Source organism: Panthera onca, chromosome E1, assembly GCF_046562875.1.
Source record: "Panthera onca isolate mPanOnc1 chromosome E1, mPanOnc1 haplotype 2, whole genome shotgun sequence".
Lineage (NCBI taxonomy): Eukaryota > Metazoa > Chordata > Mammalia > Carnivora > Felidae > Panthera > Panthera onca.
The window spans coordinates 26,529,191-26,555,175 of NC_138352.1; the positions used below are offsets into that span (position 1 = coordinate 26,529,191).

The 25,985-nt window shown below is 38.3% G+C and overlaps 1 protein-coding gene across 1 annotated transcript in view; it reads left to right on the forward strand.

Moving 5' to 3' along the window:
• AKAP10 (A-kinase anchoring protein 10) overlaps positions 1-23,959 on the forward strand; it is a 77,756-nt gene extending 53,797 nt beyond the window's left edge. Inside the window, exons 10-15 of the mRNA XM_078437663.2 lie at positions 756-929; positions 5,663-5,772; positions 9,061-9,143; positions 12,620-12,672; positions 13,273-13,368; positions 22,449-23,959. Of these exons, the coding sequence (XP_078293789.2) occupies positions 756-929; positions 5,663-5,772; positions 9,061-9,143; positions 12,620-12,672; positions 13,273-13,368; positions 22,449-22,454 (522 nt within the window). The 3' untranslated portion in view covers positions 22,455-23,959. The remainder of the gene's footprint in view (positions 1-755; positions 930-5,662; positions 5,773-9,060; positions 9,144-12,619; positions 12,673-13,272; positions 13,369-22,448) is intronic.
• Positions 23,960-25,985: the final 2,026 nt, after the last annotated feature.

Sequence of the window (25,985 nt, forward strand, 5' to 3'; positions counted from 1 at the left end):
TCAGGGGTAAATGAAGAAATGTGGTTTCTGCCCTCTTGGAGCTCTGTCTATAAAGAAGGCACAAGTTAAAAACATGTTAAGTGCCACCGTCATGGGCTAAGTGCTATGAAGGAAAAGTTGGTGATAGGAAATGCCAGTAATAAGCATGGGAGCTTATTCAGCATCATTAATAATTTTTAAATGCAAAGAAAAACATCCATCATTAGGCACTTATTTAACAATGATTTGGAAAACCACAATCCAGTGTTGGAAAGCCGGTCTCAAAACAGACACGTTGATATATTGCCAATGATACAAATTAGCAACATCCTTCTGAAGAGTAAACTGGCCATATATATCAAAGCTAGAATGTTCATGCTGTTTAACTCAATAATCACACAGCTGGTAATTTATCTTAAGGAAATCAGTTCAAAAGTAAATTATCAATACATACACCTGGACTTTAATATTTATAGCAAACCAGAAAAATGTAGTGTCAGGTTATATTCACTCCCTGCATGTTTTCTGGTCACTAAGAAGTCTAAATATCAAGTCTATGTAATAGTTTTATGGCAAGTGTTTTTTAGGGAAAAAAACCTACAAATTGTACTCTTAATTGTAGTCACAATGTAAACTGTGTATGAAGGGATAATACTTGGTAGTGTGACAAAATCATTTGTACCACCTGGTAGAACTGCGGGTAAAATTTTGTTTGCAAATAAAATTTTAGTCGTATTTGGTTTCAACTTTAAAATAATGCTTGTCCTCTTTTTCAGGTCTTTTTGCCTGGCTTTTTATCCAGCAATCTTTATTATAAATATTTGAATGATCTCATCCATTCGGTTCGAGGAGATGAATTTCTGGGAGGGAACGTTTCACTGGCTGCTCATGGCTCTGTCGGCCCTCCTGATGACTCTCACCCAGGCGGTTCCGATGGCTCAGCTTCTCAGGTATTGACCAGTTTGCCTCTGCCATTAGGAAGAAAAGCGTACGAATCCTTTCCTTCAAATACCAGTAACAGATTTTGTTTGTAAGTTTTAGTTGCAGAAGAAACGAAAGAGAAAATAAAATTAGCCTACTTACTGTATGTTCTAATCAGAGTATCCGTGGTGATTACCAGTATATTATATTGTAAGGTATTGTCCTCTTTCATTCAGGCCATTATTCTGCTTGACACTCCAGCTGGTGCTCTCCGTAATCAAATAATACACATTTAGAGCCTCTGAAGAGCTATTTAGTGTAATTACTTGGGAAATTTTAGTAACTACACTGGGGATGCTTTTCTTATAGAATAATTGAGTGAATGCCTAGATTTGTTAATACTGTATTTCACTGAAGAGCTTTTGATTTTATTTTAAATTCTAGTGCCATTGCACATTTCCTCAACCTTTTTTTTTTTTTTTTTTTTTTTTTTTTTTTTTTTTTTTTTTTTGGAGTACTTTCATGTATCAGACTTCTCGGATTCTCTCCAAAATCACATTAAATGGGTTGTCCCCAAGAGAAGAGATCTAGGGAAGTGCGAAAAAGTTAACTGATTTTTTTCAAGTCACACACTAAGTGAAGAGCCAAAACATATTCCCTGTCTAGTGTTCTTTGCCGTAATGTAGCATAATTGTTTTCTCATTACACTGTTGACACATAAATAGATAACACTTCAGATTTTTTGACACAGGGCCCTGGATAATTTTCTTAATTTGTAAGAATACTATTTATTACCATTAACAAAGCTCTCCCCAGTAGCTTTTCCTCCTGTTTAGGTTACCTGCTGAATGTAGTTGCCATTTTGTTTTTTGATACAGGCTAGAGGGTTTTGTTTTTATTTAGGCACTTACAGGGTCTAAGTGTTGACCATAAAATATAGTTTTACATTGTTGGTTGAAGTATAATATATGTACAGAAAACTCCTATAACTATATAGCTTAAAGAATTTTCATAAACAGACCTAACGCATGTATCCCAGTATCCAAATCAAGAAACATAACATTACCAGTATGTCATAAACTCTCTTGTGCCCCCCTCTAGTCACTATCCTCCCTGCCAGGTAGCTACTATCCTGATTTTGATGGTGTGGGTTCGTGTTACCTGTTCAGTTATATAATTGAAATCATTCCTTATATATTCTTTCTTTCTTTTCCTTTATTTCTTTCATACAGCTTTATTGAAATGGAATTCACAAATCATACAGTTCATTCATTTATGTTACATAATACAGTGGTGTTTAGTATATTCATAGAGTTGCTTAACTGTCACCACAGCCAATTTAAAAGTTTTTCACCTAAGAAAAAAACCGTGTGTCCTTTACTACCCTCCAAATCCTCCACTCCTCCAGCCCTAGGCTACTCCTAATCTACTTTCTATCTCTGTAGATTTGCCTGTTCTGGTCATTGGAGCCATATGATATGTGGTCTTTTGTGACTGGCTTCCTTCACTTAGCATGATGTTTTCAAGGTTCATCCATGTTTAGGGTGTATCAGAACTAGTCCTCTTTTATGAACAAATAACATCCCCTTTTACACACATACCACATTTTGTTTATCCATCAGTTGATGGACATTGGGGTTGTTTCTCTCTTTTGGCTGTTAGGAATAATGCTGTTGTACAAGTTTTTGTGTGGATATGGGTTTTCATTTCTCTTGTGTATATACCTAGAAGTAGAATTGTTAGATCAAATAATCGCTCTATTTAACTGTCTTAATTACCATCGCTTGGGTAACAAGTTTTAAAATCAGGAACTGAGAGTCTTCCAACTTAGTTCTTCTTTTTCAAGATTGTTTTGACTTCTCGAGGTCCCTTGAGTTTTCAAATGCATTTAAGGATCAGTTTGTCAACTTCTATGAAGAAGCCAGCCAGGACTCTGATAGAGACTGTATTGACTCCATAGATCAATTTGGGACATATTGCCGTCTTAACAATACTTAATATTGTAATCCATGTACACAGGATGCCTTTCATTTATTCACATCTTTTATAATTTCTTCCAATAACATTTTGTAGTTTTCAAGTATCCATTTGGTATTTCTTGTTTATTCTAAATATTGTATTCTTTTTGATACTATTATAAATGGAATTTTTTTCTCATATTCACATTTTCATTGTAAGTGTATAGAAGTATAATTTTTTTAATCGAGATAAAATTCACTTGACATAAAGTTAACTATCATAAAGTGTATAATTCAGTGACATTTAGTATATTCACCGTGTTGTACAACCATTACTACTGTCTGGTTCCAGACTTTTCATCACCCCAAATGGAAACCTAGCTAATGAAACATAAAGCTGTCACTTCCCATGCCCACCTGTGTTTTCTTCTAAGAGTTTAGGCCTTGGATCCATTTTGAGTTAGGTTTGCGTGTTGTGTGAGGTAAGGTCCAACTTTATTTTTTTGTATGTGGGTATCTGGTCCCAGGACCATTTATTGAGAAAACTATTCTTTTACTATTGAAGGATCTTGGCATCTTTGTCAAAAATCATTTGACCTTAGGGGCGCCTGGGTGGCTCAGTTGGTTGAGTGTCTGACTCTTGGTTTCGGCTCAGGTTATGATCTCACAGTTCATGGGTTCGAACCCAGCATCGCTCTGTCAGTGCAGAGCCTGCTTGGGATTCTCTGTCTCCCTCTCTCTCTTTGCTACTCCCCCACTCAATCGCACGCGCGCTCTCTCTCTCTCTCTCTCTCTCTCTCTCTCTCAAAATAAATAAACTTAAATTTATTTATTTATTTTTTAAATCATTTGACCTTAGATACATGGGTTTTATTTCTGGACTCTCAGTTCTACTTCATTGATCTACATGTCTTTTCTTACGCCAATACTAATATTGTTTTAATTATTACAGCTTAATAAGTTTCGAAATCAGAAGCTGTGAGTCCTCCAACTCACATTCCATTCATAAGATTATTTTGGCTATTCTGGGTCCCTTACGATTCCATATGAATTTTAGGATCAGGTTTACATTGAATCTGTAGATTGTTTTGGGATGTATTGCCATTTAAGTCTTCCAGTCCATGCACATGGGACGTCATCCCATTTATTTAAGCCTTTAATTTCTTTCATTGATGTTTTGTAGTTTTCAGTGTACAAGTCTTAATACCTCCTTGAGTTATTTTATTCCTGAATATTTTGTTCTTTTTGATGCTATTATAAATACTGTCTCCATTTCTTTTTCTTCACTGGTAATGCATAGAAATATAACTTTTTTGTGTGTTGATCTTGTACCTCAACTTTACTGAATTCATTTGTTAACTCTAATAGTTTTCTTGTGGATTCTTTAGGATTTTTTTTTTTTATATAAGATCATGTCACCTGCTAGTAGAAATAGTTTTCTCTCTTCCTATCCTCTTTGAATGCCTTTTATTTGCTTATCTTGCCTGATTGCTCTAGCTAAAACTTCCAGTACAGTGCTGAACAGAAGTGGTGAAAGTTGGCATCCTTGTCTTATTCCTGACCTCATGAGGAAAGCTTTCAGTTTTTTAATCTTTTAATATGTTGTTAGGTATGGATTTTTCATAAATGCTTTTTATTAAGTTGAGGAAATTTCCCAGTATTCCTAATTGTCGAATTTTTTTTTTTTTTATCATGAAAGGTATTGGATTCTGTCAAATGTTCTGTCTGTATCAATGGAAGTGGTCATGTGGGTTTTGGTTTTTTACTCTGTTGATATGGTGTACTACATTAATTGATTATCAGACGTTAAACCAACCTTGCATACCTGGGATAACTCACTTGGTGGTGGTATGTAATTATTTTTAGAAGTTTGCTAGTATTTTGTTAGGGTTTTGCATCAATTCTTACAGTGATCTGTAGTTTTCTTTTCTTGTGATGTCCAGTTTTGGTAACTGAGTTAACAGTAGCCTCAAGGAAGTATTCTGTCTTCTTTATTTGGGTGCCTCTTTCTTTTTACTTATTTACCCCTTCTTAGCACATAAAGAGAACCCCATGTACTGTGGAGTGTGTTCTGTAAGCATCTGTTCCTATACCTTAACCATGGATGTTAACCTATACGTGAGTCATGGGTATTAACCTGTACCTTAGTCACAGATTTTAAACATGTTCCTGCCTTTCGTTACTTTAAACAGTGCTACAGTGAATAATAATCTTGCATATTAGTCATTTTGTTGAGCTGAGTCTGTCTGTAATTGAATTTTTAGAAGTGGAATAACTGAGAAAACACATGGCTCTGGTATTTTATAGAAACAACAATTCTGACTTGCTTTTTTGTGGGATGAGGAGTGGGAGATAACATGCTGGAGAAGAACTTACTACACTCTTCTAGCTGGTCATTTTAGAAAGTTTTCTTCAGCTTCTCTTGGCCTCACTGAAGATCAAAAGTATGCATGTTTATTTTGTAAAAGTTAGCTAAGCTATATATACCTGGATGGATGGGTGTCTTGCACCCTTGGGAACACAATGCCTGTAAAGACCGCACATTTGTTAGATCACCAGGAAAACAAACAGATTTGGCATTAAAAGCTTGGGTCGTACACTTTAATATTGTGCTTCCTCCTGCAGTTATATTTCGAGGTTACATTTCAGAATCATTACTGTTTCGCATCTCAGTCATGATGGGGTTGAGTGGAAATTATGTGTATTTCAATTACTGAAGATTTTGTACAAATCTTTCCTATCTCTAACCCAAGATTGTTTGATTCCCAAATAATATACTGCTGATTTTACAATTTCTGTTGTAGTCCAGTATGAAAAAAGCCAGTGTTAAAATTCTGAAAAATTTTGATGAAGCGATCATTGTGGATGCTGCCAGTTTGGATCCAGAATCTTTGTATCAGCGGACATATGCAGGGTAAGCTTGACTGAGTGCCTAAAATGTTTACAAGTTTATGGAATTTTGTCTCTTTTATTTTTCAATTTAAAATTTAAAAATTTGGGGGGTACCAGGTGGCTCAGTTGGTTAAACGTCTGACACGGGCTCAGGTCATGATCTCGCAGTTCATGAGTTCAAGCCCCGCATCAGGTTTTGTGCTGACAGCTCAGAGCCTGGGGCCTGCTTCGGATTCTGTGTCTCCCTCTCTCTCTGTCCCTCCCCTACTCATGTTCTATCTCTCTTTGTCTCAAAAATAAATAAACATTAAAAACAATTAAGATTTAAAAATTGTTTCTCATCTATTATATAGCCAGCACTTACTTATATAGAGTATGCAGTAGACCATGGTTAAGAGTGAAGGCTCAGGAGTGACTTCCTGGGTTTTTATCTTGGCTCAGCCACTTATTGGAAAACTACTTAACCTCTTGGTGTCTCAGTTTTTTCATTTCTAAATTGAGAATAATATTACTGCTTCATTGGGTTGTTCAGGGGATTAAATGAGGTAATACACAAAAAGCATTTAAAACCTTGCCTAATGTCTAGTAAACACTCCATAAATGTCATTACCGTCATCATTCCACCATGCTATACAAGGTTGATGAGTATCATGTTTATCTGACAGGTTTTAGGCTGTATCTCTTCCATGTTTCATTTGGTTCGTATGTTAGCTGTTTCAGAGTCTGTCTTAAAAGCAAAAGTAAAGTACAGTGACTAATACTGTGTAACTAATACTTGAAAATGGAATAAAATTATTTCTTTGTATTTAATTAAGAATTGGATGTTTAATTTATCCTGTAACAAAAAGACATCAACTCCTAGCATATACCACTTGCTGACCTTTACCACAGATCAGATCACAAAATCACTTCCTCCTCTCTAAAGATGGCTTGATTAACATATAAACCTGTGTAAAGTCTTGATTACCCTACTCAGACCCAACCCCAGTCCCGGCAATGCCGTAAAAAGGGATTTCAACATGTTTAATTGAGTTTATCAGAAAGTAGCAGTGGTATTTGGGAGACCAGGGAGTCGTGGGATGTACTTTGAAGTAAATTAAAGCTGTGGGACCATATTGTCTTCAGAAAGCATGCTTTAGCTGCATCAATATTGTCATCTTTATCTCTTCTTTTAGGAAATGGTGGACAATAAGCCTAAATGATTTAATTCCCCAAGATGATATTTATTCTTAAGGAATCGTTGTTAGTTCATTTACTTAAAACCTGACTTAAAGCAGTCTGTCAATTGCAAGATGTTTTACTTCTGTAATTTTTTGCTGTGTGTGTAAAATAAATGTATTTTAACAGATAATATATAAAATGGGTCAGAAATAGAGGAATAATGACTTTTCTTCATCTTTAAAAAATTTTTTTTTAGTTTTTAAAAATATTTATTTTTGAGAGAGAGAGACACACACACACACACACAGAGGATGAATGGGGGAGGGACAGAGAGAGAGGGAGACACAGAATCCAAAGCAGGCCCCAGGCTCTGCACAGAGCCCAGCACAGGGCTCGAACTCATGAACCATGAGATCATGACCTGAGCCGAAGTTGGACGCTTAACTGACTGAGCCACCCAGGCGCCCCCAACTTTTCATCTTGAAAGATAGTTTTCAGTGTTGGTTTTTAGTTTTATGGTTTTGGCATCTTCCTGAAAGGCAGACATATTTCTGTCTGTTGGTGTATTGCAAGCACATGTGAAATGACAACTTACTGGGAAGGATAACCCTAAAATAAGACCCACCATGGCCCGAGTGAAATAATACATGGGCGTCACAGTTTGTTTTTCTTCTTTTAATTACAAATACATTAATCTCCTATAAAAATTAAATGCGTAGATAAGGCTGATGTCCCCTTTGATCACACACCAGAGCTTATTCTCTCCCCTTCCTACTCAGGATAATCACTGTGACATCATAGTATGTATTTTTGCTTGCTTATTTTTGTGTAATCGATATTACACTCTATTTGGTACCTTGTGCTTTCAGTCCAGTGAGTTTTGGAGACTTTTCTATAGTAGTATATACAGATTTACCTCATTTTAACTATTTGTAGTGTTCCATATAAAATCTTAATTATAGCTCATAACTGTGGCCACTGTTTGGCCCTTTGGGTATTGATGAATATTCAAGTTGTTTGCAATTTTTCACTGTTATGCACAGAATGGCAAAAGAATTACTTTTATATACTTCCTTGTACCAAGAGGCAGATTTTAAATTTTAATAGATCTTAACCAGTTTACCTTTATTTTCTTTATTTTTTTGAGAGAGAGAGGGTGCGAGTGAGCAAGGGGCACACACACAGAGAGAGAGAGAGAGAGAGAGTCCCTCAGAGAGAAGGAGAGAGAGAGAGAAGCATTGCTCACCCAAAATGGGGCTCGAGCTCACAAACCATGGGGTCATGACCTGAGCTGAAGTCAGATGCTTGATGACTGAGCCACCCAGGCGCCCGTTAACCAGCTTCCCTTTAAGAGTAGCTATATGTTTTGCATTCTTCCCCCCCCCCACCCCCCCTTAAGGAAGATACTCGTTTCCCCCGTATCTTTATTGACACTAAATAACATCAGATGTTTGATTTTTTACCAATCTGGATTGTTGCCCCTGAGATTAAGTTGCTTTTGGCATGTTTGTTGGTCGTTCAGGTTTCTCTTCTGTGAAGTGACTATTCGTCTCCTTTTTACATTTTTCTGTCTTTCTTAGTTACTTGTTGGAATTCTTTATGTTTTTGAATATTCATTATTGATTAGTAATCTGTTAAATAAGGTCTTTCACTGTGTTCTTTGCCTTTCAAGTTTGCTTGATATTATTGTAGCTTTATAGCATATATAATGACTATATGTAATATATAATGACTCTAGCTCTATAGACTCTAGCTCTGTAATACACATTTTGATCTAAGACAGGTTCCTACCTTTTTATCTCCTTTACAAAATTATCTTGGATATTCTTATGCCTTTTGTCTTCCATATGAATTTTAGAATTGTGAGCTACCAGTTAACCCATCATGTTTCATAAACCTTTCTGGGATTTTGAATGGAATTGCATTGAATTAAAGATTATTTTGCTTTCTTTAGGGGACAGTTCTATTTAAAATAAGCCGTGCTTAAAAAAAATAAATAAAATAAAGTAAAATAAGCCTTGCTTTGAATAACATGACACAGTATTTTTAGCTTCCTACATTTAAATGAGATGCTTAAGAGTGGAATTTTTCTTTCCTAAATTTGGTATTGATCATTAGAAATCATATTTTTCTTTTTGTACTTATTTAGGAAGATGACATTTGGAAGAGTAAGTGACTTGGGGCAGTTCATCCGAGAATCTGAGCCTGAACCTGATGTGAAGAAATCAAAAGGTTTGTGGTGTTTTCATACTCCCTGTTAATTAAGCCTTTGCTCACATTAGTCAGTGACTGTAAGTGAAGGATCATTTAAGATTTAAACAGTTTATTTTATGAAATAATTGCCTTCTCTCTCACCTTGTGTTTGTAGTCACAGCTGAGCACAAGGGCTTTGTGTAATCACATCTCTGTACAGTCTCTGAATGAAAGGTATTGAATTTGCTTTACCATTCCAGAAAGCACATCTGCATGAAAAAATATTTTTCACTTTTTTATTTAAAATAGTGAATACCCAGGGCACCTGGGTGGCTTAGTCAGTCTGACTTTGGCTCAAGTCATGATCTCATGGTTCTTGGGTTCAGGCCCTACATCGGGCTCTGTGCTGACAGTGCGGAGTCTGGGATTCCCTCTCTCTCTCTCTCTCTCTCTCTCTCTCTCTCTCTCTTTGCTCATCCCCAACTCGCTCACACACTCTCTCTCAAAATAAATAAACTTAAAAAACAAAAATGGTGAATACCCAGTCCAGGTTGGATTTGAGGTTTATCTCAAGACCCTTTAATTCATTAAATTTCCTCTAATTTGCTGAAATTTCAAATACATGATATATATGTGAAAAATATGAAGAGGCTGAAATTCAAGTCCTTCATTTAAAATCGCCTGGAGAGTGCTCATTTAGTTGCAAGAGTTAAACACAAATCTTTTTTGACAAGTACATTATTTGTGACTGATTTCAGCTTCCAAACAATTCGTTTACAAGGAAGATTTTAAAAACCAATGTGGATCCATTCACTTGGGATCTAGAAATTTTTCAGTGTGGTTGGATTGACAGTATTGTCTGGAGTAAAAGACACTAATTTGTAAGAAGAAAGTGTTCCAGGGGCACCTGGATGTCTCGGTTGAGTGTCTGACTCTTGGTCTCGGCTCAGATCGTGTCCTCACAGTTCGTGAGTTTGAGCCCCACATCGAGCTCTGCACTGGTACTGTGGAGCCTGCTTGGGATTCTCTCTCTCTCTCTCTCTCTCTCTCTCTCTCCCTCCCTCCCTCCCTCCCTCCCTCCCTCTCCCCCTCCCTCTTTCTCTTTGCCCCTCCCACGTTCTCTCTCTCTCTCAAAATAAACTTTAAAAAAAGAAGAAGAAAATGTCCCATTTTGAGAAATGTGTTTAAAATTAAGAGCTATTATTAATCTTCCTATTGAATTTAATAGGATTGCATTCCATTTATTTATTTATTTATTTACTTTTAAGTAAACTCTACCCCCAACGTAGAGCTCAAACTCCTAACCCCAAGATCGAGAGTCACATGCTCCAGCAACTGAGCCCAGCCAGGTGCCTGTATTATATTTATTTTTTAATTCAACTACTACTTGAGTAAGGAATGATCTTGGTGTTGGTGAGCAATCTACTTTTGGGTCAGATATACATTGACAGAGTAAGCAAAAAATGCAACAGTTGTTGAAATCATTTAGACCCAAAAAGGGCCTGTTAACCTATTTTACCCTATCAGTTTATTTAAATAATTGATTTTATTTCCTAATTTGCCAGAGAAGCCTGAGGTACACAGTCGGGAAAAGTACAAAGACGGAAAGAAGTCTGCACAGTTCATTCAGTAAATAATTTCGTAGTGCCTCTGTGCACTCTTATTCATGGGGCAGGTTAGAACATACAGATCCTGCCATTAAGAAACTTAGAGTCTAATAGTGTATTTTATTGGTAAAAAATGAGTACAAAGAAGAAGTGACTGGTAGCTTTGGAGTAGAGGAAGTATTAGCCTCTGTGGGGTATTGGCCAGCAAGGGCTCTACACTGTCCTCAGGTAGCAAGAAATCAAGACTCTTGATTTTAGCTCAGATCACGATCTCACAGTTCAGGAGATCAAGCCCTGCATCAGGCTCAGGACTGACAGTGCAGAGCCTGCTTGTGATTCTGTCTCTCTCTCTGCCCCTTCCCTGCTTGCACACTCTCCCTCTCTCTCAAAATAAATGAATAAACTTTAAAAAACAAAAAAGAGTAGGTAGAGAACAGACAAGTTCAATTTGGAACATGTTAATTGTGAGATACCGTAGGACAATTTCTAAGTCCATGAATTTTAATGCCCAAGGTCAAGTTTTTTAATTATTTGCATTTTGAAGGAAGTTAAGGCCACAGGAAGGGATGAGATACCCCAGAGAAAATCTGTCAAAGGAGAAAAGAAGGCTGGAAATGGGGTCCTGGAGAAGTTCCGTGTTAAAAGGGGAGGGGAGGCACAGAAAGGAGCCAAACTTGTGTGCATTGAAAAGGAGAGAGGGTGTTAAACATGTAGGAGACTGTCACAGTGTGGCTCTTTGGGTTAGCCTGAAGAGAGAGCAGTGCATTGGGCAGTTCAACAGCCATTTGAGACTTTAGGCCAAGTGTGTAATGTTGTGGCTTTATTGACTGGTTGGCCATAAAGTTTAACTAGACCAGTCTTCAGACTTTTAGCTAATACTAAAAATTATCAAGGGAAAGGATGCAGGTTTTGCACTTTTCATGAGTGCTATATATAGTTCTAATCCAGTCATTGACTTAATCAGTACCTTGCCTAAGAAATAATCTACCAACTGCTTGATTTAAGGCCGAGTTGGAAAGGAGCTTATTTGTGTTAATGAAAGGATAAGCTATGTATTTCATTAATGGAAAAAATGGCTAGTCTATGTCTTGGTGATTCCCCAGCACCCGAGTACCTACCTATACGAAGATAGGCTTGTGTGTATCTCCTAGGGGGTTGAGGTGTGCTGTGGCCTGGACAGAGCATGGCCATTTAAAACTCTGCTGTTAATCAGCCAATTTATACAGACCAGAGATTGAGCATGTGACAGTGTAGTTTTTACTGGAAGCCCTTTTGTATAGGAGCTGGTCTAAAAAATGTGGATATATGACAAGTAGATTGATACCTCCTGACGGTACCGCTAGACTCTTATCTAAGACCAAATCCTAGTCATGGTTTTCTTTTGTTCACTTAATATTAGCTGAAAATCTAACACTAGAGAATAGTTTCTTTTTTTTCTTTTAATGTTTTTATTTTAGTTTTGAGAGAGAGACAGATCATGAGCAGGGAAGGGGCAGGGAGAGACACAGAATTCTGGGACACAGAATCTGAAACAGGCTTCAGGCTCTGAGCTCTCAGCACAGAGCCCGACCTGGGGCTTGAATTCGTGAACCATGAGATCATGACCTGGGCCAGAGTTGGACGCTTAACTGACTGAGCCACACAGGCGCCCCAATAATACTTTTATTAAGTGACGAGAATAGAAGAAAAGTCCAAAACTCTGAAACAGATTTTCAAAAGTCTTTTGCAAGTTAAATACTTGTTAATGGAGATAATCAATTTTGATTAACGGTAATATTCCTTAATGTTTTAGATGAGAGTGTACAAAAAAAAAAATATCCATTTCTGGAAATAGCTTTTGAATAAGAGCACCTTTTTAATGTAAAATTGTGCATGAAATCTACATTCAATTTTGGTTTTGTTTACTAGGATCCATGTTCTCACAAGCTATGAAGAAATGGGTGCAAGGAAATACTGATGAGGTAAAGTCTACTTTCAGTGTAAAGAAATTCCTGTTTATAAGTGGCACTTTGTCTAAGTAAAGTTTCAGGTTTTCTCTTTCCTTAGTTCCCACGTTTAAGCAACATGGCACATCATTGCTCCCTTATCCAGGAGGTAACAAGAAAGGGTGGGCCCTTTTTAGTATCTAACAATTGCCTTGTGGGGTCAGTGCAGGATCTTTTAGTTCAGAGACTCTAGCCACTGAGAAATATCCATACCTCCAAGTTTCCATCAACCATCAGGCATCCATAGAAACAAAAAGCTCAAATGTTTCTTTCCTCACTTCTTCTGTTTGCAGAAGAGGAGGCTTGCTTTTTGACTTGTTAGTTAAGTACATTGAGAGATGTGAGTGGAAAAAGAAAAATGTTTTGATCATCTAACTTGAAAATAGTCATGATGTTGGGTACCCAGTAGCTCACCCTAGAAGACAGTGAACAAATAGCATGTTAATGTAGCATAGCCAGAGGGTGGCCCATCCTATCATATACAGTTGTGTTTAGAGCACTGATAATGTAAGTCTTGACTTTTCTAATGAATAACCATTATCAACAGTTTGAAATGATTTGTTGTTGTTGTTTTAGGCCCAAGAAGAGCTAGCTTGGAAGATTGCTAAAATGATAGTCAGTGATGTTATGCAACAGGCACAATATGATCAGCCCTTAGAGAGGTCTACAAAGGTAAGAATGACCTGTGTTCTGATCTAGCTTGTATAAAAACTGGAAAGAATTAAATTCCAGATATTAAAAAAGGGCATAAGGGAGATTCTGGTTCTGCCTTTGAAGGATTAGCTGCTGTAGAAACTGCCCTCTCATCATGGACAACTAGAAAACAAACTAAGTGAAACAGCTAGTTCCAGATATTGGACAAAAGGCAGTAGAGGTCTGTAATTCTTGAAATAAGGGTAACATGGAGGTGATCTGTAGCTCACTGCCCAGAAGCAGTTTCCAAAGTGCAGGGAGGGGAGACCTTAATTGAGTTCATAGTGTTGCTGAATTAAGGAGTTAGAAGTCAAAGTTTGGATAACCTAAATTGGCTAGAAGTCATAGAGAAGAATACCAGAAAAGGAGCTTCACAGAAAGAAAGCTCCAGAGTTTCTCTCTTTATGAGAGGTCCCTTGAAGGGCTTGGTCAAATACTGATCTATACATGTATTGGGTGAAAATGCCGATGGCCATGGAAAAAATAACAGAAATTAATTCCTGAAACATGGGTTAGGAATAGGTCCCACCCCTACTAACCAAGGTCTTGTAATGGACAAGGCATTGGGTAGTTCCTCAGAAACATTATGCCTTACTGCTGGAGCTCAATTAACCCTAGAGTATGGGGCACCTGGGTGGGCTCAGTTGTTTAAGCACTGACCCTTGATTTTAGGCTCTGGTCATGATCTCATGGTTTGTGGGTTCGAGCCTGCGTTGGGTTTTGTACTGACAACACGGAGCCTGCTTGGGATTCTCTCTCTCCGCCTCTCTCTTTCTGCCCCTCTTTTGTGCGCACATGAAAGCTCTCTTTCTCTCTCAAAATAGATGAATAATCTTTAAAAAAAAAAAAAACCAGAAAGCTCTAGAGTAAAGCCCCTTAACCAAACTGAAGAGCAACCTTTGAAAGGATCAAACTGCTCTGTAAATAACAACTGCATGACAGGACAAAGGCCAGCCCGCTTTAAAGGAACACAGTAAAATTCAGTACTCAACAGTATAAAAGTAACAATGTCTGCCATCCACTGCATTACTAGGTATGCAAGGAAGCAGAAAAACTTGACCCACAATCAGAAGAAAAACATAATCTATAGAAACCATACCAAAAAAATAACTGGATACAAAAGAACTCAAGAAAAGGGGGAAAAGGAAAGAAAGAATCCATGGGACAAATAGAAGACAAAGAGCAAAATAGTAGGTTTAAGTGAAATCCTATTAGTGGTCATATCAAATGTAAATGGTCTAAATAGTTAAATTGAAAAAAATTAATAAATAGTTAAATCGGAGATTGATTAGATAATGACAGATGCTATCTGTAAGAAGCCTGCTTTAAATATAGAGACTTAAAAAGTAACAGGATGGAAAAGATATATACCATGCAGACATTAATAAAAGTAATTTGGACTGCCCATATTACTACAAGTCAGAGTAAACTTCAAAACAAGGAATATTACCAGGCACAAAGGACATTTTACATGATAAAAAGGTCAGTTGATTAAGAAGACGTCAAGAATCCTAAATGTGGGGGCACCTGGGTGGCTTAGTCAGTTAAGCGTCTGACTTTGCCTGAGGTCATGATCTCACAGTTTGTGAGTTCGAGCCCTGCGTCGGGTCTGTGCTGACAGCTCGGAGCCTGGAGCCTGCCTTGGATTCTGTGTCTCCTCTCTCTGTACCCTCCCAACTTGTGCTCAGTCTATGTCTCTCAAAAAATAAAAAACGTTAAAAAAAAAAAAAAAAAGAATCCTAAATGTTGCATCCAACAACAGAGCTTGAAAACACATAAAGCAAAAGCTGATAGAACTACAAGGAAAAATACACAGATCCATAATGACTCTTGGAGATTTCAATAGCCCTGTCTCAGTAATAGAACAGTGTTTAGAAGACTCGAATAACAGTGTCAACCAACTTGACCTAAGTGACTTGTAGAAAATAATGCATCTAGCAGCGCAGAATACACATTATTTTGGCCTACATATAGAACATTGACTGAGATATACCATATTCTGGGCCATAAAACAAGTTTCAGTACATTTTGAAAGATTGAAATCCTACAATCTGTTTTCTCCTCACAAAGGAATTAAACAAGAAGTCAGAGAAAGATATGTGGAAAATTCCCCAAATATTTGGGGATTAGATAACATACTTCTAAGTTACCTATTAGTCAAAGAAGAAATCAAAATAGAGGTTAAAAATATTTTGGACTGAATTAAAATGAAAATACAGCATAGTATTTGTGGGATACTGCTAACACAGTTCTTAAAAGGAAATTTATAGCATTAAATGTTTATATTAGACAAGAAAAAAGTCTCAGTCTTCTACCTGAAACTAAAAAAATGAGTAAATTAAACCCAAAGAAAGAAGGAAATAATAAATTAAAAAGTGATTATCAATTACATAGAATACAGGCAGATAATAGAGAAAAGTCAAAAGCTGGCTCTTTATTTATTTATTTATTTTTTAATGTTTATTTATTTTTGAGACAGAGAGAGACAGAGCATGAACAGGGGAGGGTCAGAGAGAGAGGGAGACACAGAATCCGAAGCAGGCTCCAGGCTCTGAGCTGTCAGCACAGAGCCCGACGTGGGGCTCGAACTCACGGACCGTGAGATCATGACCTGAGCCGAAGTCAGACGCTTAACTGACTGAGCCACTCAGGCGCCCCTAAAAGCTGGCTCTTTTAAAAGATCGATTAAATTGATAAACCTTTAGCCAGACTAATTGAGGGGGGAAGAAAAGATTAGACATGAATCACCAATACAAAGATTGAAAGGGGACATCGCTACAGATCCTAAAGTTATTAAAATGATATTAGTGAACTATTATGAACAACTTTATGCTAATAAGTTCAACAGCTTGAATGAGATGGAGAAATTCCTTGAAATATATAAATTACCAAAACTCAATAAGAAATGGTAACCTGAATAATGCTGTATCAAATTGAATTTGAGGAGTTAAATATATTTATATTTATGATATCATATTGATACGTTATATATATGTACATATATATAAAATATGAGGAACTCAGCAGATAAAAAAATTTTTTTCAAATTAAAAAATGGGCAAAGGACCTGGAAAGACATTTTTCTAAAGAAGACGTACAGACAGCCAAAAGATACATGAAAAGGTGCTTAATATCACTAATCATCAGGGAAGCGCAAATCATAACCACAATAAGATATCACCTCACACCTGTTAGAATGACCGTTAGCAAAAAGACAAGCAGTAACAAGTGTTAACGAGGATGTAGGAGAAAGGAATCCTTGTGCACTATTGGTGGAAACGTAAATTGGTACAGCCATTATGGGAAACAGTATGTAGGTCCCTCAAAGAACTAAAATTAGAACTATCATATAGATCTAGCAATACCACTTCTGAGTATATATTTGAAGAAAATGAAATTACTACCTCGAAAAGATATCTGCACCTCATGTTCATTGCATATTTAGAATCCTATGCAAGAATCCTAAATGTGTTACATGGAAGTAACCTAAGTGTTCATTTATGGTTGAATGGATCAAAAGGAATGAAATCCTGCCAGGGCACTTGGGTGGCTCAGTCGGTTAAGCGTCTGACTTCGGCTCAGGTCATGATCTTGTGGTTTGTGAGTTCAAGCCCTGCTTCAGGCTCTGTGCTGACAGCTCGGAGCCTGGAGCCTACTTCGGATTCTGTGTCTGCCTCTCCCCTGCTCGTGCTCTGTCACTTTCTGTCTCAAAAATAAATAAAACAGCAAAAATGGTAGTTGCCAGGGACTTGGGCTGGAGGGGGTAGGGGAAATGAGGAGATGTTGGTCAGAGGGTACAAACTTCAAGTTACAAGATCGATTCGTTCTGGAGAGCTAATGTACAACATGGTGACTATAGTTAACAATAATTGTATTATTTTCTTGAAAGTTGCTAATAGAGTAGTTCTTAAGTATTCTTACTATTTTTTTAAAGCTATTTATATGAGGTGATAGATGTAATAAGCACTATATATATCAAATTATCATGTTATATACTTTAAACTTAAACAGTATTATGTCCATCATAGCAATAAAATTGGAGGGTAGAGGAGAGAAATTGAATTTCCTTCCCACAAAGAAAACCCCAAGCCCAAAAAATAAAACAGAAATAATACTGATTCTAGACAAAGTTCCAGAAAATTGAAGAAGAAGTAATATTTCCCAACATAGTCTATGAGGCTAGCATTACCTTGACACTAGACAAAGACATTACAAGGAAAAAAAAACTACAGGCTAGTATCTCTCATGAGCATACATGCAAAATCCTTGACAAAAATATAAGGAAACCAATCATCAATATATAAAAAGAGTAGAACACCATGACACGTGGAGTTATCCCAGGAAAGCAGGTTTGCTCTGATATTTGAAAACCAGTTGCTGCTACTCATCATAAAAAGAAAAGCATATGATCATTTTAATAGATGCAGAAAAAGAATTTGACAGAATTCAGCCATTGATGACAAAACTCTCAGAAAACTAGGAACAGAACAGAACACCCTAAACCTGGTAAAACTAACAGTTAACATCATTTTTAATGGGGAAAGACTCCATGATTCTAGGAAAAAGGCAAGGACACTTGCACTGGAAGTCCTAGCCAACGCAAAAAGGCAAAGAAGAAAAGACCTATAGATTGTAAAGGAAGGAGTAAAACTGGTTTTCTTTGCAGAAGACCTCATCACTTACATAGAAATTCCTAAGGCTACTTTATCCAGTATGGTCGTGACTAGCCATGTATGCACAATACAGAACATTTCCATTATCACAGAAAGGACTGTTGGATAGTAGTATCTGAAGGAATCTACAAAAAAGCTATTAGAACTAAGGTTAGCAGTGCTAAAGGATATAAGGTTAATATACAAAAATGAAGTACATTTCTATATACTAGCAATTAACAGTTGGAAATCGAAACTTAAAAAACGATACAATCTACAGTAACATCCCAAAACATGAAATTCTTAGGAATATATTTAATGAAATATGTATAATATTTGTACATTATAAACTATAGCTGAGCAGAATTAAAGATTTAAATAAAAACAAATAAGTCATGTTTGTGAATCAAAAGATTCAGTGTTGTTAAGGAGCCATTTCTAGGGGGGATGGGTTAGATGGGTGGTGGACATTAAGGAGGGCGCTTGTTGGGATGAGCATGGTGTTGCATATACATGATGAATCACTAAATTCTCCTGAAACCATTATTACACTAAATATTAACTAACTTGGATTTCAATAAATTAAAAAAAAAATTTTTAAAGGTGCTTTTTCAACCCAGGATAGTGATGGTGGTGGTTGAGGTATAACTGACATATAACATTATATTCTTTTCAGGTGTACAACATAGTGATCCAGTATTTGTGTACGTTGCAAAATGATCACCACAATAAGTCCAGTTAACATCATCAGCATACATAGTTAACAGATTTTTTTTTTTTCTTGTGATGGGAACTTTTAAGGTCTGCTCTCTTAGCAGTTTTCAAATATGTAATACAGTATTGACTATACTCTCCATTCTGTACAAGATTATCCAAGACTACTGATAGATTCAGTACAATCACAGTAAATACCCCAGCAGGATTTTTTGTAGAAATTGACAAGATGATTTTAAAATTTATCGGGAGATTTAAAGTAACTAGAATAGCAACAACAACAACAACCAGAAACGTGGTGGGGAGGGAGACAAATTGGAAGACTAACACTGCCTAGACACATTTACTGTAAAGCTGCATGATTAAGACAGAGGGATATTAGCATAAGGGTAGACATATAGATTGTTGGGACATGTAGAGAGTGCAGAAGTAAGCCCAAATATATGAAGTCAATTGACTTTTGACATATGTGCAAGCTAATCCAATGGTAAAAAGATGGTCTTTTTAGTTTACAGTTTACAGTTACATATATATATCTATGTGGGGGTGGGGTGGGGAGCGAACCTTGTTCCTTATAGCATATACAGAATCAGCTCAAAATGGATCATAGACCTAAATGTCAGAGCTAAAAGTAAAACTCGTAGGAGAAAATCTTTGTGATTTGGGGTTAGGCAAAGATTCCTTAGATCATACTAAGCATGAGCCATAAAGGAGAAAAAGCGTGAAATTGATCTTTATCAAAAGTAGAAACTTGTACTTGTCAAGACACTGTAAAGAAAATGAAAAGGCAGGTTACAGACTGGGAAGTGATATTTGCAAAACAACTGTCTGAGAAAGGGGTTGTATCCACAATAATATAAAGAACCCTTAAACTCGATTAATAAGCCCGACAATCTGGTATTTTTTAAATGGGCAAAAGGTAAACAGACATTCCACCAGAGAAGATACACAGATGGCAGATATTCGCATGCAGATGTGCTCGACATGTTTAGTCATGAGAGCAATGCAAATTAAAGTCACAATGGTACACAACTACAGACCTAATGGAATGGCTAAAATAGACTGACAGGTGAAGGATGTAGAGCAGTTTGAACCCTACCATATTACTGGTGGAAATGCAAACTGCTGTAGCCACTTTGAAAAACAATTTGGCAGCTTTTTAAAAAGTGAAATATATACTAGCCAGGTATCTCCTTGGGAAACTCTGATGGCAGATTTTTTTTTTTTTTTTTTAATTTAAGTTTTCTTCTTGGGCTGATCATATTTCCAGAGAAAACACTAGCAGTCTCCAGCCTGGAGGATGAAGGCCAGGCTACCAAGGAGGCAAGTGGGAAAAAGCGAGGGAATTCTCATTATTCTTATTTATACCTCTCCTTAATCCCCCTCTTTTCAGGACAGAATCCTTGTACTTGGTCATGTTTGGTGTAGGTCAGCCCAGAGACCCTCTGTCTTATTCTGCTCAGAGAAGAAATCTCAGATTTTTCTGCTGAGATTGGTTTCAGGGCAGGGGCTGGTTGAGCAGAATTGCAGAATAGCTGTAGATTACTAACTTCCAAAACAGGCTTTTAAGAAATCCTTGTGTTTGCACCCAGCCCCCATTCCCTTTACGAGACATACTGGTGCCACCAATTCCTGGACTTTGAGGGATTCTGCCTTGTAAATCAGGTTGCTTCTCCACTTTTTCCTCTTTCCTTTTAGGATTGAGTCTTTTGGACCAGCTAAGTCATTTACCGCTCATACATTTGCTTCCAGCTTCTGCAAGTTTGTTCTGCCTCTTCTCTCACTTTCCCCACTTGTGTGAATTTTTGTTTCTTTTTCTTTTTCTTTTTTTAACTGCTATTTTAGGAAGGAGTGAATTGAATGAGTGCGATCAACTCTCCATCTTTATCTGGAGGCCCACAGCTGTAATGGTTAGGAAATTCTGACTTACCACAAGCTAATACTGTTTCTCAGTAGCTTCTCCAGCTAGTTCTAGTAGTACCGGTGAGAAGCCATGCAGGTAACCTTTAGAAAGTTGAAGGCAGCCACGTAGCGTACCCCCCAGTCCTCTCCTCAAGCCAAACATTCCCGGTTTTTTCAACAGTTTTACTTTCCCTAACTTGAGTTGATCACAGAGACTTAATGCGAGAGGAGAATATCTGCTCATGTTCATTATGAAGGCATTAAATGACTCCTCTATTATTTATGTTAGCAAAAATCAGGAATCAGAATCAAATACGTTCAGATGACACCCCGTATAACCCACAGTAGTTTGGAGGGCTTGAATTGAAATTTAGGTCCAGCATTACCCTTTCCTTGCCAACTTTTACTCCAAGCACTATCATTACCAGAGGTTGGTTTAATTTTGAACTTCACACTGAGCCATTTCACACCAAAGCTCTGTTCACTGTGGCAGATTCCATCCTTTTTTCTGTGTAAGGGTGGTAATTTTTGTCTATCTCCACTGGCTCAGTCAAACCTAAAATAACAAAGAGCAAGATAAAGGAATGGGGGAGGGTCAGAGAGAGAGGGAGACACAGAATCAGAAACAGGCTCCAGGCTCTGAGCTGTCAGCACAGAGCCTGATGCGGGGCTCGAACTCACGGACCGCAAGATCATGACCTGAGCCGAAGTCGGATGCTTAACCGACTGAGCCACCCAGGCGCCCCTATATTTTGTTTTTTAAGCTCGCCAGCCTTCTCTTTGGCTGGCTAAGATGACCATCCTGTGTGTCCTTTAGGGATCAGCAGTGTATTGGTATGGAGAAAGTGCTGGGCTAACAGAACTTCTTCAGTCCACTTTTAGTGAACATGTGGGACCTTCTGCAAGTTGCTTTCCTTTCCAGTCCCCATTTCCTCATCAGTAGGTCAGAAAAATTGGACAAGACAGTCTCATAAGATCTCTTTCTGATTCTCATTCTATGATTATATGAATGTGAGCTGCTTCCACGAAGGAGTGCCCAGCCTCCCTCTAGCCTATGTTGATGCCTCTGTGCTCGGAATCGCCTACTCTGCGCGTGTCTATGAAACGTACTTGGGAATGTAATGTGAACTACCTCACGGCATTACTGAGTTATTTCATGTGTATCTGTCCCCAAGACCTTGTCTCCCCCGGGATGTTTGTTCCCTCCCCAGAGCTGTGAGTACAGGGGTCTCAGCCTCAAGATCTTGGTCTTAGGAGGCGAGGTCAGAGTTCTTTTTCTCTTTCTGAAGGTGTTGGAGTATTCTGTATTATGGCTCTCCTGATTTAGTGAATCCTCTAAGGATCGTCATTTAAGTTGTTTGGGGTTTTTCCCTGTTACAGACAGTACTTTAATGAATGTCTGTGTATAGAAGTCTTTACCCTCTCTTACAAGTATGCTATTGGGTTAATTGCTAGAAGCAGAATTACTCTGTCAAAAGGTAGATATTTCGTTCTAATAATCTGGTGCCAAAATGGAAAGATAAAAGCAAATCTGGTTGCCACTCTAGTCCTGTTAGGTAATGGTAGGGTGAGTTGCTTGACCTTTTTAAAGCTTCCATCCATTCATTCATTCATTCATTCATATGTAAATAAAGGTAGTTCTAGTATTCTGCCTCTAGTGGCTGTGGTCCAATCCTGGCTGTCCTGGATGCTGGTATATAGTAAACACTAGGTTTTGATTCCCTTCTTAATCTGTAATAATGTCACTGGCTGTAGAAATGTACGTTACCTTCTTCTTTTTCTTTTTTTCAGCTATGACTCAAGACCTGAGATAAAGGAAATCTGCTTTTGAAAAATAAGAGAACTTTTTTCCTTTGGTTGGATTCTTCAACACAGCCAATGAAGACAAAGCACTGTATTTCTTTTCACGAATATATCACTGTTGTTCCCAAGAAAGAATGGCAGACAATCCTAGACTTCCATCCTAAGCAGAGTGACATGTAGACATTTGCTGCACATGATGTTCACACAGTGAAAGTCATAAAGAGACAAAGTGGTATTGTTTACATTACTAGAAAACTAATAGCTTTCCAATGGCAATAACCCATTTACGAAAGAATTTTAGTCCACTGGAATAGACAGGGACCACATACTGTGGGAGGCAGACAAGCGCAGAGCGGATACTCGATGCCCATTCTGTAGCGGTAACCCATCCCTAAAAGTATCATAAAGCAGGTACCAGAAGTGCTTTGCTTTGGCCTCCTAAACCAACAGGTGAGTCAGCCCCTCCGAGAGCCAGGCAGCTCAGGGAGGCAGCGTGGTGCTAGCGGGTTGTTTTCCTTCAGCGGCATTGTGCATTCGCAGAGGCATTAATTGGGGAGGAAGCCAGCTGATAGGTCATCTCAGTGGCATCGTCCTTCCCTGTGGTGACAGCATACACTTTTTACATTTTAATTGCTCCTAAAATGCAGTATACTGAAAACCAGGCTCTCCCCTGCTAACAAAAAAGAGGAGTCTCCTTTGCTTTGCACATCAGGACCTGCTCTTCTGGAATACTCCTCCAGGTTACTTCACTTTCCCTTCAGAATACGTGTGGGAAGGAATGTACAGTAACAGCCACTCCCGTTTCCCCTGTGGTACCTTGGACAAAATGTTTGTTCCCAGACTATGCGGTTTTTGTTTTGTTTCTTCTTTTTTCTTTCTTTCTTTCTTTCTTTTTTTTTTTTGTAAATTAAGAATATTGACAAGCAAGGGTTGGGGGCGGGAAGAGCACCCAGCCTCGGCTGCCTCCCCCTTCTCCGCTGTGCAGTTGGTGGCCTTTTTGCTTTCTGTCTTTCGGATAGTAGGCGACCCCCTGCCTGCCCTTCCACTCAGTCGGCTACCGGGTCCGGACCTCGCCGCCGTCAGCAGGCCTGCCCCATTGGCGAGCACACTCCACTGGCCAGACGGTGCCAACACCTCCTCGCTGCGCGTGACTGTTTGAGGGGAAGGAACGTTCTCTTAGGCGTTACTGCTTTTGCTCAGACTTTGCAAAAAAGAAAACAAAAAAAGATATATATATATATATATAAATATATAATTATTAATCACCTCTGTCCTTGAGAAAGTCTTGAATGAATAGAGATTTTATTCCATTGCAATATTTGATTGTATAGAGGCACACTGTTTCATCGACAGAAGAAGCAAAAGGCTGTGTATAAGTTTTTGGTACTGTGTACCACCACTGTTATTCTTCTAAAGCGAAGTATTCATGTACTTAACCCATATTCTATTTAATTGTGTTTGATTTTAAAAATATATATATATATGAATTATATTTAAAATGGTGTCAACTTTCTGCTTTCAGGGCACTCGTGGCTCTTCTCCTGAAACGTGTTGATTCTTCCAAATATTTCCGTTTGCTTTACAAAAACCCAGACACGAGCCACTCCTGGACTGAGCCCTGTGTTTGGAGTGAATGGCATAGACCTGAGGTTTTATTAGGTGTATTTGCTGTGACTAACTCGTTTTGTTCTTTTAACACAATGTTGCCATCCTTTCACTTTGCTTCAACCTTTAAGTAAGAGAAAAGCAATATAAAGGTCATAGAATAAAATGTGGTTTTGGGTGACTCTTGCTGCCTCTGCATGTTTTGGAATAACAATTTCTGTAAGACTCCAGGCTAATTTAAACTACTGCTTTTAGTTAAGAGTATATATAGTCCTTTGTATACATTTTGTGCTTCCGGGCTAGAGACATCAGTGGTTGTAAGATTCTTACACAGAGAAGAGTAGCAAGTTTGAGACTTGGTTACTTTTTTCTGCCCCACCTGCTGTGGGACACCGAGGCAGATTGTGGCCTGAAGTTACTAGGCAGAGTTAATATTTGATGGGAAGTAGATCCGTGGACTTCTTTTAAAACTGGAATGGGATGCGATATAACATTGAGCACACAGTGTGCTCCAGGCTCTATGCAGCGCGCCCACAAAATATGCTGCCTCTGCAGGCTCTCATAGGTTCAAGGAATCATTTGAACCCCATCCGTATCATGTTGTTGACATCAACGCAAATCGTTAAGAAAGAAGAGGTGTTAGTAAAGCAGTGGTCCCTTCTGTAACTTACCACGTCTTCAATCACTCCTGTAAGATTTGATGAAAAGTGAAAAGCAAATGTCAACCGAGTCCAGTGATGAGTGATAAAGCAGGGAGCAACGTTTTGCCGCTTTTTCTCCTTGGGTTTCAACGTTCAGTAGAGCTTTATGAAATGGAGGCAGTGTCCATTTCTGGAGCTGTGACTAGTTCAGTAAGAATTTGGAGGGGAAGGTCACTCTGGATTGCAGAAAATTACAATCTTCTTTGTTGTCTTGTTTCAGTACAGCTAGCTGAGCACCTGCTGAAGCAGCTGACCTTTTCTAACGACACTGTTTGGGGGATACCCGCCTGACTCACGCTGGCATGTCTGCACACAGTGACCTTTTCCCTTTCCTCCCTCCCCCACACACCAGTTGATTAGACCAGGGTTGAACTGACCCAAACAGGCCCAAGAAAATTCTTTATCTTAACAGTTTTGCAAGGGGAAGGAGAGTGACCCTCTGGGATTGCAGCTGGTATGGGGCGCTTAGAAAGCGGGGACCCATGAGCTGCACCGCATGACAAGCAGAGAGGCTTAAAACAGAAATACAGAAACATGAGTGCGAGTGGGCCAGAGGGGCCACCCCAGTGGCCTCGAGGACTTGGCTGGCTTCTGGATCTGGTTCTCCATCTTTGCTGTGAACTCTGCTAATCCCTCAGGTGTCCTTAGAATGCATTTTGGCTTTTCAAAAGTCCGTCTGAAGTGACTTTTTATTACATGCGACCAAAAGGACCTTGACTAAAGTACTGCCAGATTGTTCTAATTACTCATGATCGTGTCCTCAGTGTGTTTGCAAAGTACCACTGAATTCTGGAGCATTCTTCTTTCGTAAACCTTCCTTGGTCATTTTGTGAATTCTCTCGAAATGGAATCCTAAACTCATGGAGCTAAAAGACACTCCCTCATTTATATAGGGAGGAGTTACTCAGGCCTAGGACAAGGGGAGATCTAAGTCCCTGTTAGAACTCAGGCCTTCCGGACCAGGGCCTCCTCTTGCTTCCCAACATCCCTCCAAAGGATAAGCACCATCCCCGCTTGTAACAACTATAATAAACCCAGAAATAGAGGACATTTCTGTCAATGAGTAACATAATTAATAAGCTTCAAATGATGGGAGGGCAGTGATTATCAAAAACAGGTCAATGCTGACCACTTCTACATACAAGACAAGATGTCTGGCCTTTGGCTGGAGCCATAAGTAGGAGTCAATCCCAGCAAAACCCTCAAGTTTACAACTTAG